This window comes from Apus apus, chromosome 9 (genome assembly GCF_020740795.1).
Source record: "Apus apus isolate bApuApu2 chromosome 9, bApuApu2.pri.cur, whole genome shotgun sequence".
NCBI classification, from domain to species: domain Eukaryota; kingdom Metazoa; phylum Chordata; class Aves; order Apodiformes; family Apodidae; genus Apus; species Apus apus.
Window position 1 is genome coordinate 10,872,293 of NC_067290.1, and position 17,627 is coordinate 10,889,919.

The following is a 17,627-nucleotide window of genomic DNA, read 5'->3' on the forward strand; positions in this document are numbered from 1 at the left end:
CGGTGTATTTTTAGGCTACATGACAAAGGGTAACACACTTTCCTTTCAGACCTTTACAGGGTGGGGACTGGAACCCATGGGTTTGCAATGAATGGACAGAGAGAAATGCTCCGAGAAACCCATGGGCTTGCAGCGCGTGTGCCGCCGCAGCCCGCGCCCTCCGCCCGCTGTCAGAGCTTGCTGCTGCCCCCGGCGGCAGGCCGCTCGGCGCTGGTGAAGCCCCAGCTCCTCGGGAATGCTGGGAATGTTGAGTCAGGGACTGGCAATCCAGACAGCCAGGCTCGCAGCTGACTGAGGGAGACTCGCTGAGGGGCGGAAAGACGAGGGACAGGAGCACAGAAGCCTACCCCGACTGCAGCAGGTCCCCTCTCTTCCTCCCCTCGAAGGTGTCCGCTGGCTCCGGCTCTCCCTGCCGCCTCCTTCCTCCGCGCAAGGGAGATGTCAGCTGAACGTGATGTTGTAAAATCCATGTGAGGACGACAGACAGATGCAATGATTTGAAAGGTGAGAAGCTTAAACACCAATATAGCTGTAATACATTACTGTAAATTTATTGTAATTAAGGAAATTGCTATATATTGCTTTCTGCAGCTGTCTGGTGGCTGAAATTGGAAATGAATTTGCAGAACAGGCTTTTAATATTGCTTTAGAAATACGTTGTGATAAATGGGACCAAGTGCACATCTTATTCTCGTAACAGGGTGCCTCTCCCTACAGAACCGACAACCAGAAATGTCTCTTTGCAATTTCTCCTAAAAGCAGCCATCGGAGTGTCAGGTCTTTTGTGCCCAGTGTTTAAAAAGATATTGTTTTTAAAGTTTTCTAGAACAGAATAGATGAGACTTGAAAATTCCTGGCTTTATATCTAAATACTGGATAATGTTTGGTGTCTTAAAAATCGTGTCAGGAAAAAGGTGAGAGATTTCTGTCCCCTTTTAGTGGCTGGCAAATGGAAACCAGAAACTAACAGGATATTTTGCAGTTATATAATTAATGAATACTTACTGGGGTTCCTCATTTATGATTCTGTGGGCTTGGTTTTTTGGTGTGGGTTTTTTTTTTTTTTAACATATCATTTTAGGTTGGACAAGAGTGATGCATATGATAAAATCCACGCGTATATTCATCAAGGATACATATGTATGTTGCTGAGAGTACAAGATTAATAATGTGATGAAGCAGGAATATATATCTATTTTTTTTTTGTTAGTGTGTAATTGATTTCTAGGCGGCTACCTGCTAAGCCTTGTGATGGATGGGAATCTACTCCCTTAGCAGCGAATTGATATTTCCCTGTTGATGGACACAGCAGCCGACCACTTGCGTTGGCAGATACAAGCCCGTTGCAAACAAGCACGGCCAATACGTGCAGTCAAGAGGAGGGCAAATCCTACTTGTCAGGGTTAGTTCTCTGGTTGGCTTTTTAAATCGGTGATTTCATTTAACTGCTTGTTTGTTTGGGATTTGCTTTTATTTTCTATTCCCGTGCCCTCATTCCCCCAGCGCAGACCCAGGGCGACCACCTCATTCGCAGCCTCCTCCCAGCAGCTCCACCGGAGCAGGCCCTGCTCCTGCTGCCCCCTCCTCCGAAGGGCGGGGAAGGCGGGGAAGGTCCCTCCCTTCTATCAAGTCGCTTCTGCGCTGGCACTTTATTTCCCTGTGGCGAAGTGGAGGACGGAAAAGATCCTCCGTCTCATGCCTGCCCCCTCCCCCGCCAGCCTCCTCGCCGCCCCCTCTGAGGGAAGATGCTGTGGAGATCCAGTACCGCCCTACCCGCTCCTCAGGAAGCCGTGAAACTCCACAGCGTTGCTTCAGCTGCTCTTTCCAGGGCGCAGGGACAGACCTGCCGCGGCCGGTCGTTTTCCAGCCCCGTTGGCGGGGGGCACTTGGGACTGTATTCCCAGCCTCGCTCCTTGCCAGCGCGGGGTGGGGAAGGCAGCCTGCCAGCTCCCTGGCCCAGCTCCGACGGCTCTGTCAGAGCAGCGCATCCACTCCCCCACCTGCGTCTCTACAGGAACCCCTAAAGCCATCCTCCTTCCAGCGGGATTTCCTTGAATTCTCCTAACAGAAAGGACCTCCCCCCGCTCCACCGCAGCGCTCCCTGCCTCGGCCCCGCCCCTCCCTGCCCCCCGGGCGGGAACGCCCCGCGGGCTCCGAGGCGCGGGGCTCGCGCGGCGCTGCGGGAGGTGCCTTCAGCTCCCGCTTCTCCTCAGGGCCCCGCGGCTGTTTCCCGGGGTCAGGCAGCTTGTCATCTTACCCTGCTGCTAGTGCTGGCTGCTGTTCTCTGCCTGTTCTGTGGAAGAATTAAAAGGCTCATGAGGCTCCTGCCCCTCCGCGGTCTCAGGTGCTTGACCCTCGCGTTTCCAGATTTCTTAGTTCCCTGATTTAGAAGAGGGAAAGGTCCCTTTTAAGAGTCTACTCTTTTAAACGCAGAGTGTGTAATAGTAAGCTCATCTAGTTCTCTTAAGGAAATGTCTCTGTGGGAACCGCTTTGTTACCATTTCTTGATGTAAGAAACTGACAAGCCCAAGTCTTGGACTCACGAGTGACTGTGTTAAGGGGTTGTGTGTAAAGAGAACTCTTTCCACATCTCTTCAGTGCTTTAAAAAGAAGCCTTTTCATTACTGTTGTTTTTGTTTGAAAGCTCTCTGTGAAACAGTTTTCAAAACCATCAAGTGTGTTAGCATTTTGACTTTTCCTAGAGGAAATACGTGGGAGAGGACTGACTGTCCTGTCAGTGAGGGGAACATAGTTTCTTCTTCCAAAGGATGTGGGCAGTCCCTGAGATTTATGACTTCACAGCTCAGGTTGAAACTAGATGTTTAAACTATGGAGAAGCTGTACAGTATCCCTCACAAGTGCACCAGGGTGGGGTAGATCTAGTTAAGAAAAGAAAGAGTTCTTATTTGGTGTTTTTTGTGATGCTAGTTAATTTGTATCTATGTCTTCAAATAGACATTTTATTTTATCACCACTAACATTTCTAAAACAAGGGGAAGGAGGTAATGTTTTGCTAATGAAAATGAGTATGTGGACTGTCCTTGTAGGGTAGTGCTGGGCATTGAAAAGTGTTTCTGTTGGAGAAAGTGTGTTTAGAGACATTTGGAGGAGACTTTGTTGCTGTTATCTTTGAATAGCTCGTATTTTAATCCTGCTCAGTTGGTGAGGTACCTAGGACTTGCATGCAGTCTTCCTGAGTGTGGATTATTATATGATCTTATTTTCCCTCTTCACTCTAGCATTGGGTTATCATGCTTTCCCTGTCTAATTGTGGGGGGTTCTTTCTTCCGATACCATGAAGATGGGTTTATGAATAGAAGGTGTCTTCTGCCTTGAACTAAGATGCACCCCTTTTTCCCAGTAGGTAGAGAATTCAGTTGCTGAAATGGTTTCCCTCCTTCCTGAGCATGAAGGAGAAAGTTGGTATGCAGAGGCATGTTTTGTTCTTTCCTATTCTATTGTGCAAAATGGAGTTACTTGCCTTAGAAATTGTGTGTCTTTGGTCTTCCTGAGCATTGACCTCTTTTTACCTTCTATTAGTGTTTGAATGCCCTATTCTCACTATACTTATGATGTGCTCTCTTATCGTTAAGCTGCACCCCTCATATTCCTATGAGTGGTTCTTTAATTCCCCCTAACCTGCTAGTAGTTAAATTCTGGGTCAAATTCTGTTGAATAATAGTATAAGATAGAATTATGCATGCCAGTTGCTCTTCCTATGTCTCGCTTGCTCTGAAGGCTGCAAAAAGTTGGCAAGGGGAGTGGCCCATATTCTTAGCAGCCAAATATCAAGTAAGCACATTTGGCCATCTTAGAATATCAAATATACCTGATAATTTAGAGAATTCAGCATGCATGTTTTTGTAAAAAATAATTCTCTGGTGATTTTCTTGCTTTAAAAAGATGATTCTTGCCAGACCTTTGAAGGATGACTAACAGAAGAGTGGGTTGTTCACCTGTCAAACAGGGTGAGGCAATCAGCCTGTGTATCATTTCCAAAGACAACATATGTTCTCCCACCTGTGTGTCTTATGGTGTTTATTATATTTTTATCCACTATGATGCATTTGTTATCTTCTCAGTTTAATTTAGTTGTAAGATGCCTGAGATATATATGGAGATGATTAGTCAGATCCACCTAGAAACTATTACTGTGATACTGATTTTTTCCTTTTGTAATGATACTGCTCTTTTTTTTTTTTTTGGTGAGATTATATTTGTTTTCTTTAGTTATAGGATTGCTTTAGAATATTTTTGTGACATAAGTTTTAGGTTTTGAGTGATCTTGTATGTACTTAGCAATGCTGAAGTTGCTTCAATTATTTATTTTGCAATGCTAGCATTAGCATATATTTTTTACAAAGCCCTGGCAAAAAGGGCAAGAATTAAAGCATAATGAGACATTAAGTTCTTTGGTGATCATAGTTGATCCAGGCAAAACTCAGAAATGCAATTCTCTAAATAAACTGGCTAGTGATGTTTCTTCTGGTCGATATTTAGAAGAAAATACAAAGGCAGGTCAGCAGAACCATCAGTTAAATCTTTTTCTGGAGCACTTGATTTTTAATTGGTCAGTTTTTTGTTACATAATACATTTTATAAGGAAACAATCTTTCTGGAATAAAGTAATTCGGATTTATATTGCTTTGCTACTGCTTGTATGCAAGATGCAACAAACATAATTTCTTATTTCCTTGAAGCATTGTCGTGGACTGTTTGTGGGGTCTAAGAAAGTTTATATGCATTGAGATTCGATGTTTGTTTTCATAAGCAAGTGTAATGTCTCGATGAGCTAACGTTTGTAGAGTAGTGTATAAGTTGTGTTGTTGCTTTCTGCACTGTTGATCTCAGGGAGTCCTTATGATTCATTAGTCACAGCAGCTTCTGAAATGCCCTGCTTTGGAATATCTTAAATAGCCAGATTTTGTGTTGGAGTAGTTAGAACAATTAGGAACTCCAGCCTCATGTCCTTTTAGAGACAGGGTGCTGAGCTCTGACAAAGGCAAGAATAGTAGAAAAGATGTTTTAGCAAGGTCTCCAGATAAGCCTCCGTTACTGTCACAACATTTTGGTTCTCAGAAACCTGGAATTCCTTCACAGTGTTAGTGTAGAGTGTGAGATGGCCGATTTATATGTTTGTAAAGTTGTATGTCACTATGATCTTTTTAATTTGTAATGAGAATAATGGGGGACAACTCTAGTGTCAGAATTTGTTCTTTTAGGATGGCAGATGGAACATATCTAAACATTTGTGGTGTACCTTAGAGTTTCAAGTTGTGACGAGATGCATGGGGAGCCTTTGACATTTTTGGATGTTTAACAAAGCTTCAGCTTTTCTGAGAAATTTTAAGTTTAGATTTTTGAAAGGCAATACCAGCTTTCTGGAAAAAAAGTGCCTCTACTGAATGCTAGCTGAGTTCTAAAACTGTGAAGCTTCTATAAAAGAGAATTAAAAAGCTTTTGCTGACTGCTTAAATTTACTTGAGAGTAATATGACTGAAAATTCTGATAATTCAATCAGAACTGCTTGTTTTTCAACATTTTTCGTACTGCATTTTGAGCAAATATTTAATTGCTGAAATTTTCTGATTGCGTGAGAAGTATTAATTGCAGTCACCACACCTGACAATACTAGAATGCCTGACAACTTCATTTTCCATGTATGTCATTAGATGTATATTCAGCAGCCATTCCTGCTTTTTCTTTCATGTACTGTCTCTTTTGTCTGAAATAGAAATAAAGGGCAGGCAGATGTGATGAACTATTCCTGTGAGGTGTTAAGTGCCAGATCTCTTATCTAGCATTGATGGGAACTGAGGGACACAGCCAACTTGCAAGATCAAAACAGACTTTGAAACTAACTTTATACACAAATACATATATACTATTTTTATAACTAATTACAAGAAACAGTAGATAAATTAATGCTTATTGACAAATAAAAATAAATATTGCGTAGGCTATCGCAAACCTTACGCTTATATTAGAAATGCAGATTCAGGACACCCTAAGGAACCTAAATGAAGATGATGTTGCTTTTAATGTTTCCATATATGTTTTGCTTTTACAGACTTCTAAGGAGTAGCAGAGTAGTAGGAAGAGGTAAACATGGGTGATTTTCTTCTTATGATTAAAAAATTGGGGGGCAGAAATAAATAATTTGATCATTTTAATAGTGGTAAGTAGGAAAAAAGAGTACATTGCCCTTTTTATAAAAACAATGGAGGGCTTGTGTACCCCCATATGAACCATATGTTCATTATCATTTTGTTACTTTATTAAAATAAGGCGTGTTGCTCAGATTAATAAATAAAGGAAGCACAATTTACAATAGATTTTTCATTCCCTTTGTCTAGTTTGTACCAGCTTCTTGGGTATTTTTGTTTTTTGTTGTTTTTTTAATTTTTATTTTAATTCAGCACAGATAATAGAAAACATACAAATATTCTCTTTCAAGAAGATGTGTTGAGCCACTGTAGAGCTGTCAAAACCCAAGGTAAACCAAAAGAATGTGCCAGAAATATTTCTGGCTCTTGGTCACTACTTTGAATAAACATGCATCCCTGGGCTACTGTGTGCAGTGATGGTTTTAATTGTAATAAGCACTTATTTATGTGATTCCTTTATTTTTTTTTTAAAAAAATCCTTACTATTTGCTAGGATTTGTGTTTATGGAACAGAACTTTTTCTTCGAATCTCTTTCATTTTGTGGGGTCTCAAAATACAAGGAAGATGAATCCTGGTGGAGAATATAGGAGCATCATCTTCTGCATCATCTCTTATTACTTTTTTTTTTTTCACTATATGTTATTTGGGGAGGATAACTCTAAGGAAGAATATCTCAAAGTTTTATGTAGTATTATGAATGTTTGAGCTCTTGACTAAATATTAATATTGGCAAGTAGCTGTGCAAAACTATTAAGTTTTTGGCTAGTATCCAAACTTACTGCTGACTAGGTGATTCTGGACAGAGGAGGAGAGACAAACTCTAAATGAGCCCAGAGCTTTCTAAGCATAATTGTTAGGATTTTTTTTTTCTCACCCTGCCAATCTGTGTTTTGGTGGCTGCTCTGACCCTGTTCTGTCTGCCTGTGAAGATGGTGTGAAGGGTTAGTCTGTGAGATGTATTGACAGAAAGTGAGAAAGTACCTCCACACTCAAATACTGCTTATCAGTTGATGATAAGAAAACACAAACACTGACCCTTATGAAACTAACAGTGTGCCCTAGACTGAAAAAAGCCCAAAACAACCCCCCCTGCCCCCAAATCAGAAGGAAAACAAGTGTCTTTATCTTTCACTAAAAATGTTTGGCTGCTGTTAGTAATATGAAGAACAATTTCTGAATGGTTAAGATAATAGTAGTCAATGCACTTCCTGAACTTAGCTTGAATATTTTATCACGTTATGTTTTCTGTAATGGGAGTATCTCATTAGGAAAGATTTGCTACATTTTGTCATCTCTGGCCCTATATCTAGTGACTGAAATCTGTCTACATATCTGTGTGTTTTCCAGCATAGAGTGATTTGATAATTTTTTTCAATAAAGTTGTTAAATCTGCTGTAGAATTATCCACATTGCATGCTGTCTTAGCACCTGCTTGTTAGAGAAAGCTCTAATGTGAAACTGGTGAGAACTGTCCTAAGTGTTTTGGGCTTAGGAAAAATTTGACAGACATAATGCCAGAAGTTCTTGCTTGCTTTGAACTTGGTGACACTGATTCATTTAAATAGCTTAAGAAAATGGGTTGAATTTTTTTGGGTGAGGGAAGGATGTGGAACCAGTGAAAAATCAGAATTTATGGGGGTTTGTGAAGACAGTATTTCAAGGAAATGGTGTAATTATATAAAATGTTGAAGTAATGTATTTGGAAAGTAAATTGAATGAGACAGACCTTCCCATAGCATTGTATTACAATCCTATGTTTGAAGTCTCTACAAAAAAAGAATTGTAAAAAGGCAAATAAAATGCAATTTTCCGAAACCTAAGTGATGTGGATAATGTGAACCCGTGATGATGATGTCTGCAGAGTGCAGGTGATGAGAGAGGGCAGAAATGCAGGAATAAGGTAAGCGTAAGTTAGAACAGCCACTAGGAACTATTTTAGCAGGAAATAGACTATTTTTTGCTGGTTGGGATTTTCAAGGCTGATGAGAGCATGGTGGGGGAAATGTCTGCCTTCCATACCTCCGTGAGAATGCACTTTTAATTTTCTGAATCCTTTTATATAATTTTGTTTACAATACAAAATATTAGTCAGAATTATAATGGTTGTTTTTAAGTCATCCATTATGTGCATTCACATTTTTTTAAAGAAAATAATGAGAAAAGTAAATAAGCATTTATTTTTTTTCTTGTGCTATTAAGCTGATTTGGATTTTAAAACTCAAAATAATCCTACGGGAAAATGCATGTAGACCATGGTCTACAGTCTGTCCCAGATGGACTTTTTGTCTCAGAAGTTTTTAGAGTGTTAACCTTCATGAGTTTTATTTGAGCTTCTTTGTGCTTGCTACTGCAACATCTATAGCTCTGGGCTCTGATCAAGAGGAATGTTATCTCTTTAGTTATGGGTATAGTGTTTTTTTCTGTACCGCTCTCTTATCCCCATAATATATGGGATTCTTATGTTTCCATTTCATTCCACTTATCTTTCTCTTCACCCCTTCCACTATGGAGCGTAAGGGCTGTGCTTTAGTTCAGCAAACCCATCCTTGAAAAATTGGGTGACAAATTATTGCTCTCAAGTAATAATTTCAGCCCTCTCCACTCCAAATTAAAATAGCAATATAAAATCAATTTAGTTTTCAAGAAAGTGGAGCAGGCAGGATATAGATGATTCTAAGTTCATCCAGAATGGCTCTGTGTAAGCAAGTTCTGTGGGAAGATAGAAGGGATCTCCTATCTTTCTCTTTTACTCTGGGCAGTAGATGATCTGTGTGGCAATTGTTGAAGCCCTAAGGCTGGTAATGTTACTTCATGCCTCCAGTTCCTGATATGTTGAGACACACCATAAATCTCCTGAAGCTAGGAAGGCTGTACATATAAGCATTAAAGAGTAGAAAATAGTGTAGGTGCCTTTCTTCCTTCTTCCATAAGGGCTTTTACTGTGTCTGACACTTTTCATAGCCTTAAACATAGGCTCAGGGTTTTTCCTGAAGATGTGTACAGTTCCAAAAAGCACATTTTTACATGCCTTCCTTTTTCCAAGGTGTCTGTGAGAAAGTCAGTCTGAATAATTCAGGTTGTAGTAGGTAATGAAATGCAAATTAAAATAAAGACTTTATTTACATCATATTATCAGCTTTTGGTCTGTGAGCTGTCCTTAGCAGCTAATGACAATAAAATATTTATCAATGTGCTTCCATTTTCTATATAGAGGTCTCCATATTGCTTTTAGTCTTCTTAGGGGGAAAAAATAAAAATACTAGAATTTAAATTGTTGTGGAGGTAGTACCATTTTTTTGGTTGTTGGTCTTTTACCTCTGTTTTCCTGTTGTTTTCAGAATTTTCACAGGTATATGAAAATTACAATGTTGAATCAATATGCAAACATTATTACAGTAAAGGAGAAGTCTTTTGGATCAGAAGTCATGGTTTTCTTTTCCAGTAGGGCTTGATAATAAACATTGGAGTGCTAAGCATGATAAGTGTTCTCTACTTTGAAATGAGAACTGCTCAAAACTTCACACAAGTAGATAAAAGACAGACCACAAATAATGAACTCTGAAAGGCAAAGTTAAGTACCTAGAAAAACATATCAGAGACATAAATAAAAGGCTAAGTAAGATTTTAAGTGACTCAAATTAAGAAGCATAAAAAACTTATTCATCAGACTGTGGCAATGGAAAGGAAAAGGGGTATTGATATGGTATAAAGGTGTTATATACCTGTATTTTTTAAGATCAACAAATCTGCACCAGCCCTCACCACCTGGCCATGTATCAGCTCTGCTGCATCTAAAAATATTTTACGGTATCCAGTTTAAATTTACATTGACAATTTATGCTAGTAATCTTAGTTTTTTTACCAGGCCAGATTTTTTTGAGGAGAATTGTTATCGGTTGCTTTTGCTCAGAATCTGCCCTGAGTCAGTGGAAGGAAAATGGTCTTCAGCTCTGGTCTCATGTGATACCCTCTTTGAAGGAGCTACATAACTTTTTCAGGAAATTAGAAATATGCAAGGATGGATTTATCAGAGTTCATTGTAAGTTATGTTATTTCAGCCAGGGGATTCAACCACTGGAGAATTAGGCAATTGCATTGCCCCTAGTCACCATGAAAGATGTTTTTTATTGATCACTGCGTTGACATCGGTGGATGGCAATTTAAAAGGGGAGCAGGTTTTGGTATTCTAGAATTAAAAGTAGTCATGTTATTTGGAGTTACGTGATTCTAAAGTAGAAAAGAGTTGCTAGAATATAATTTTGTATCTGTCTTCCCAAATAGTTAAAAACTACATTTTTCTCATTGAAGTAGGTACTCCTGCTTTGCTTTGTGCGTAGCTGAAGTGTTTTTACACGGAAAAAAGTGTCAATGTATGTAGCTGAGCTGTTTATTCGTGGAAAAAAGTGGTAATGTTTTATGACAGAATTACTGATCTTGTTAATATGGCTTGCGTGAAACAATGTTATTTTTGGATTGTTTAATCCATTTTGCTCAGGGCAATGTTTGCATTGAAACAAATGATTTTTTTTATTAGCCTGGGTACAGTACAAAGAGTTCAGTGATTCCAGATTATCAATATTGAATAAATACCACAGTCTTACATTTTCCCCCAGCCCCTGTAGTGGCATTGTCAACACTTGAGTGCAGTGCCGTGCCTTCTGCCTCTGCATCCTGTGGCTGGGCACAGGACTCTTGTGACCTCTTGGGAAAGAGCTGAAAAATGGCAAGAATGGCCACTGTTGTATAATAGTAGTTGAAACATCTCAGCTTATTTAGATATATACTGGTATTTCAAATGAGGAAAAAAAAAATAAATTGCTTGAAACGATGCTGGCTGTTGTACTTCATAGAAACATAGCATATGCCAAGCAATTATTGGAATTCATATAAGCCATGGGGTATATATTTGTGTGGGATCTTGTTTGCTGACATAGTATCCATAATGTTTTATGCTAATATTGTTGGTGAGGATTTAATATGCTAGAGCTTATTAATAAATGTAACATCAAATCATCCTTCTGCCCCTGCATCAACACTTTTTTTTCCACAGCAAATGCAAAACAGATGTTTCAAAACAATGGGAAATAATGTATCAGTAGATAATGAGGATATCTTGAGGATATGCTTAAAGATCACTGGATTTGACTGAATCAAACTTTCGTTCTTGATGGAGCCAGGCATTTTCAGTAACGTCCAGTTAGGACAAGGGGCAGTGGGTACAAACTGGAGCATAGGAGGTTTCATGTAAATATGAGAAAAAACTTCATTACTGTGAGAGTGACAGAGCCCTGGAATAGGCTGCCCAGAGAGGCTGTGGAGTCTCCTTTGCTGGAGATGTTAAAAACCCACCTGTACACATTCCTGTGTGATGTGCTCTGGGTGATCCTGCCTGGCAGGGGGGTTGGACTAGATGATCTTTCAAGGTCCTTTCCAACCCCTACGATTCTGTGATTCTTCCTCTAGTTACCATTGAAATAAATGGTGCTAGATCTGATTAATGACTACCAATTTAATGCTACAAATTAATTGAAATGTTCAGATTTGTTTAAAAAAAAACCAGTGGGTCTATCTAATTCTAGACTCCTATTGTATGTTTATATTAATGCTATGTAAAATCAATAAACTTATTTGAAACTTGGTAAATGTAAGATGATGATATTGAAGAATTTGAACACAACAGCATTGGTCCACATGTATTTTTTTGTTAAATACATTACAAGGTCTATCAAAATAATATATCTATAGGAAAAAAAAATAAGAAAATGGTATTTTACGAAGCACTCCTTTTCTAAATGAAATCTTAGATTATTGTCATGTAACTTTTCCTGAGAAGCTTAATAACAAATATTAGCAAGCTAGTACTTCGTTGAACAAATAATACTGTATTGTAAACATTATAGTTGTTTAGAAGGAAATATTTGCTCAGATTAACTTAGTTTTATTGTTAATATTTCTGACTAAAACCTGTTTGTACTGGTTACAACGAAGTACTACAAACACTGTTTCCTTCATACTTTTCCTATCCAAAAACCTCTTTGTTAATCCAAGCAGATGTTAACACTCTTGCTTATTTCCTTGTTCTTTCTTAATTAATCTACCTGTACTAAAGAATATACAGAGCTGCTGAACTGCTACTTTTATACTATCTTTTGAAAATACAGTATCTTAGTTTGGGTAGTTCTTAGTGTCAAAAACAGCTATTTTTTTTTTTTTTCCTTTATATAATTTCACACAGTAAATCATTTAAGTTTACATATCAGATAAGATACTTTTTTTGGGCCCATAGTGTTTATTACAACATATAAAGCTTGTTAAACTACATCAAAATGTCAAGACTTTTTCTAACAAGAAAGAAATCTGCGGTTTTTTTTCCTTCTGAATGAAATTAGCTTGAAAATGCAATTTTAACTGCTCATTCTAAATACAAAAATGTATAGTACATTATATTTTTAAAGTAATTACTTTAGGAAGTAGGTTGCTTTGTTCTAGTATCTACTGATTACTTGTAAAGTTGCTTTCCAAGCTGAAAATGTACCTAATTTTGTAATATCTCTTTTCAGGTCTGACTTTGGAGGAACAATAGATTTTTTTTGCCTACTAGAAGAATGCAGTAAAACTGCCAATATTTCTAGCCGGAATTATAAATTTAATATTCAACTTAAGTGTTACTAATTTCTTAGTAAATAGTACCTCAAAGTAGAAGAAAAATGTACGGAAGTGCAAGAACAATCAGCAACTTAGAAGGAAGTCCCTCCAGGTCTCCTCGTTTGCCAAGATCTCCTCGCCTGGGCCATAGGCGAACAAGTAGTGGAGGAGGAGGAGGAACAGGTAAGACGTTATCAATGGAGAACATCCAGTCCCTTAATGCAGCCTATGCAACATCTGGACCAATGTATCTGAGTGACCATGAAGGTGTAGCTTCTACTACTTTCCCAAAGGGCACAATGACTCTTGGAAGGGCTACAAATCGAGCTGTGTACGGTGGTCGAGTCACAGCTATGGGGAGCAGTCCTAATATTGCTTCAGCTGGACTTTCGCACACGGATGTCCTTTCTTATACTGATCAGCATGGAGGTCTGACCACATCTTCACACCATCACCACCATCAGGTTCCTTCTATGCTGAGACAGGTTAGAGATAGTACCATGCTAGACCTGCAGGCTCAGCTTAAGGACCTACAGAGGGAGAATGATCTTCTCAGAAAAGAACTAGACATTAAGGACAGCAAGCTAGGCTCTTCTATGAATAGCATCAAAACTTTCTGGAGTCCTGAGCTAAAGAAAGAAAGAGTACTGAGGAAAGAAGAAGCAGCCAGAATGTCAGTTCTTAAAGAACAAATGAGAGTTTCCCATGAAGAAAATCAGGTAAGTAATTCTGAAAGTTCTTTCTGGTTTGCAGCTAAGTACTTAATGTTTTGATTATGGTGCTGTATGTTGTGCTGGAACAAGATTGAGATTTACAGCAAGAATTGTATGTCTTGGTCTGCCTGCCTCTTGCTGCTGAACAGTAGGAAAGCATATTAATAAAAATCTTAATGCAGATTATAATTTTCTTGATGCACCATTATTTCACATTATAGCTAAAGGGAATGATTGTCTATAAAACTACCCATTTTCTTATTTTTGAGACTTTCTTTAGTGCTTTTTTTTGCAGCAACTGTGTAAGTATACTCATTAACCTTTTCTGAAGAGGTACATGAACCACTTCTGTAAAATTACAATCAAACATCCAAAGGCATATTTTCTATGACCTGTATATGGATGTAGGTGTCCAATTTTTTAAAGTTAAAAGAAGATGTGATATTAACCCCACCCCCCATATGCAATATTCTGTAATTCTTTGTTACAGAATGAAGTTGAAGTTGTTTTCAGCTGTGTCTGGGAGACCTGGGTATTAAAGAGAGAGCATCTTGTAAATATGTATTTCAGATACCTCTAGTCACAACATAACATTATTTTCCCAGTTACAAAAAGGTTATTCATCCAGATTAAAATATTTTGAAGCTAGTCAGGCTTTGAGACTCTATGCTGTTTCACAAAGCTGTACAGAACAGAGGCACAGAATAGTTTAAAGAAAAAAAAATTTCTTACTGCTGTCTCTGCGCACTTTTTGGCTGCTCATCTGATTTTAAAGCTGCTCCTTTTAAGACCATCTGTTCACTTTCCCCAAACAAAAACATTATCCTGTATTTCACTTCCAGATTCCCAATCTAAACTTGTTTGTTGATAGGCAACAACAACTGAAATTTTTAGTGTACTTCCCAGTTTTTGATCATCAGTGCTTCTCACCAAACGTTCCACCTCTTAGGTGTGTCATGAACCTAAGTATCTCTGGAACTGGCAAGCCCGATACCAGTTACTTCAGTGGAAAACTGGGTCTTGATCAGGAATTTAGTACAGTGAATAATTTTATTATTTTCTTGTATGATTTGTGTATCTAGGCTAACAATAACAGTTACTGAATATTTATTTGTAGTAGGTGCACTTAGATGCTGCTAGAACCAATATTACCAAAAACATGTTTAGTGGTGATTCTGCTATTCAAAAACCTCATTGTTTAGTCATTCTAATCTTGATGGTGTCACCTTAGCAGTAGGGTAGCCTTTTTTATGGAAATGTCACAGTAATACCTTATATTGGCATTTGGAATCTGAATCTGGTGTTTAGAGACTCTGTCACCTGCCAAAGTTTTTTTTGTGTGTGTGCGCTTTGTTTTTTTCTAAAGCTATTTCCTCATCTTGAGGGGGAAGTAAATTGGTAATTCAGTCTAACTCCTATTAATTCATTAATGATATTTTCTTGTATGGGTTAACCTGACAAAAGGACTATATTTACCCTATCTATGTATTTAACACAAATCTTTATAATAAAATAATATATAGACTGGGTAGCCCAGTATTCCATTACTAACAAAATCATAGAATAGACATAGTACACAGTGATATACTAGTACTCTTTATGATCCAGCTACAACTTCTGTGTGCTTAGCTCCCACTGGACTTTTCTCTGAATTAGGCCAGTTGCTTTTGGACCTATGTAAAATTCTAGTGTCCACAACCTCTTATGACAGTGAATCCCACAGCTTAACATGTCATATTGTCATATGAAGAGCCACTGTTTTCTTGTGGGTGTTTTGTTTTGTTTTTTCTTCATTAGACTTTGACTACTTTGGCTAGTTTCTCCTGTTTCTTGTACTGGAATAAACATAAAATAGTTGATGTTTGGTGCTGGTCTCGGTGTCACCTGTGATTTTACAGGACATGGTCATTGCAGCTCTCCCTCAGCTTTTTTCCCAGACAGAAGAATCTTGGCATGTGTTCCTTTCATGAAATTGTGCTGCTACTTTGATTCTTTTCTGAATCTTTTTTCAGACCTATTGCATCTTTTTGAGGTATCATTATTTTCATAATACAGGTGTAAAGTGGGTTATGCATGGATGTTATAGTTTTTGTCCTTTTATTCTTGATGTGTCTTCCAACAATTCCCAACACTCAATCTGTATTTTTTCTAAATTTGAATTAATTATTTTTTAACTGCTGCTGGGTACTGAGCTAATATTTTAATAGAAATACTTATCACGACTGGAGAATCTCCCAATGGTTGTAATAATTTTGAAGGTAAGATTATTTACACTAGTGTCAATCTCATCTGTCAGCTCTTACCTAGTTGCTTAGTCATTGTGAATCTTTCCATTTTACTTTTGTCTCTACTGCCCTGAATAACCTAATAGCATGAGGAAAATCAGTCATCTTATTGTTCATCTTGTTCTTTGATTTCTCTGAATCACTTAGGACAAAGCCCAGCCACAGGTTCCAGCAAAATTCCACCAGGGCTTTCTGTTGGTTTTATGACTTGACCATGTGTTTCTGCTATTTCCTCTCTTGTAATCAAATATTTATGTATGGAAGGACCATCCCTCCTATCTAATTGCTGCACAGTTTTCTTGTAAGCATTTGGAGAGGAGTCTTTCTGAAGGAATGGCTTTGGCAGTCCACACTGATTGTGTCAGCTATTTTGTCAGTCTTATCTAGCCACATGGTATTGATTCTTTAAGCCAACTAATTTAACTGAAATTATTAAGAAAACTCTGTGATTTAAAAAAAAATAAATTATGTCATCTACCACATCTATACTAAAAAGTGATCCATCCTTGTGCAGCTGAGGGTTTCTGGCTTATGAAACTTCCTTTCTTAAAAGCAGACCTTTGGTACTGAAATGCTAAAAACTGTCTTCATATTGGCCAAGTGTGATGAAATTAAACCTGAATGGGGTCCTTAGTCTCACAGCCAACTCTGGGAACTCCTAAGAGGCTGGAAAAGGGCAAATCTAGCTGCCTGCCAAAAAATAAATAAATAAAAAAAAAATTGTTGCAGTTTCTGGAAAATATCAGAAGAACAAAAAGAAATAAATTATAAACTGAATTAATAGAGAAATGTAGAGGAAAATTACAACACACAATATGGGTTTTTCAAGAATAGTGTCAAACATCTTGGTTTTCTTGCATTATAGGAAAACATATTGACATTAGAAAAACCGTTTATGGTGTCTTAGAAGATTTTAATTAGCAAGCTGGTGGGACGTATGCAAGATGAAACTGCTGTTATACAAATGCCTCTCAGATAACAAGATGGTGTCAGAGTGTAATTATTAATGAGTCATGATGAAATTGGAAAGATGTCCTGTAGGATCTGGTAGGGATGTGTTGTGTTTGAGGCTTTCATCAATGTTCAGAATGATGAATATATATTACACACCCAGCTGGGAAGGGTTAAAAACATGCTGGAAAATAAGATTATAAATGAAAACTAATTTTGCAAATTGAGGAAGTAGTCTGAAAAAATATGTATTTCAAGAGAATTAAATATTTTGAAAACGAAACGAGACCCATGAAGAAGTTTGTGGACAGTAGCTTGGACATTCCCTATCTTCTTTTGAGAATGATATTACATTTGAGAATATGAGCTTGGAGCACCTGTTCTTTGATATTTTAATCTAGAGTTAGTTGTCTTTCTGTTCTTGTTCTTTGTGACGTATTTTCTCACAGCACAATTAGTATTATTCTATATACAAGTTGATTAAATACATAGGCAAGAAGTACTCTAAATCTTTTGAACTCTTTAAAGTAGTTCTTAATCTTGGAATTATCCATTTACAATCATCCATTTCTATCCCCTAGGTAGGCTTTCTAACTTGAATGTGTTATATAAAAGAGTTAACGTAGAGAGTTTCAAAGGAGAGCAGAAGGTTATGAGGTGGAAGGAACTGGGAGGACACAAGAAATGATTCAGCAGTATTCATTCCTAGAGTTGCTACCTGTCTATCAAAAAATGGGGACAGCTAGCTTATCCATTTGGATTAGCTGGTTCTAAGACAACATATTAATGCTTATCAGTTGACACGCTGCTTTTATGACACTGAAATAAATGAATTAGACTTACTGTGACATTTAAAAAATAAACT

General features: G+C 37.9%; 1 protein-coding gene across 4 annotated transcripts in view; it reads left to right on the forward strand.

Moving 5' to 3' along the window:
* Positions 1 to 250: 250 nt before the first annotated feature.
* ERC2 (ELKS/RAB6-interacting/CAST family member 2) overlaps positions 251 to 17,627 on the forward strand; it is a 445,445-nt gene continuing 428,068 nt past the window's right edge. For all 4 annotated transcript variants that reach the window (XM_051627871.1, XM_051627872.1, XM_051627873.1 and 1 more), the window contains exons 1-2: positions 251 to 504; positions 12,729 to 13,532. In XM_051627871.1, the coding sequence (XP_051483831.1) occupies positions 12,876 to 13,532 (657 nt within the window). In that variant the 5' untranslated portion in view covers positions 251 to 504; positions 12,729 to 12,875. The remainder of the gene's footprint in view (positions 505 to 12,728; positions 13,533 to 17,627) is intronic.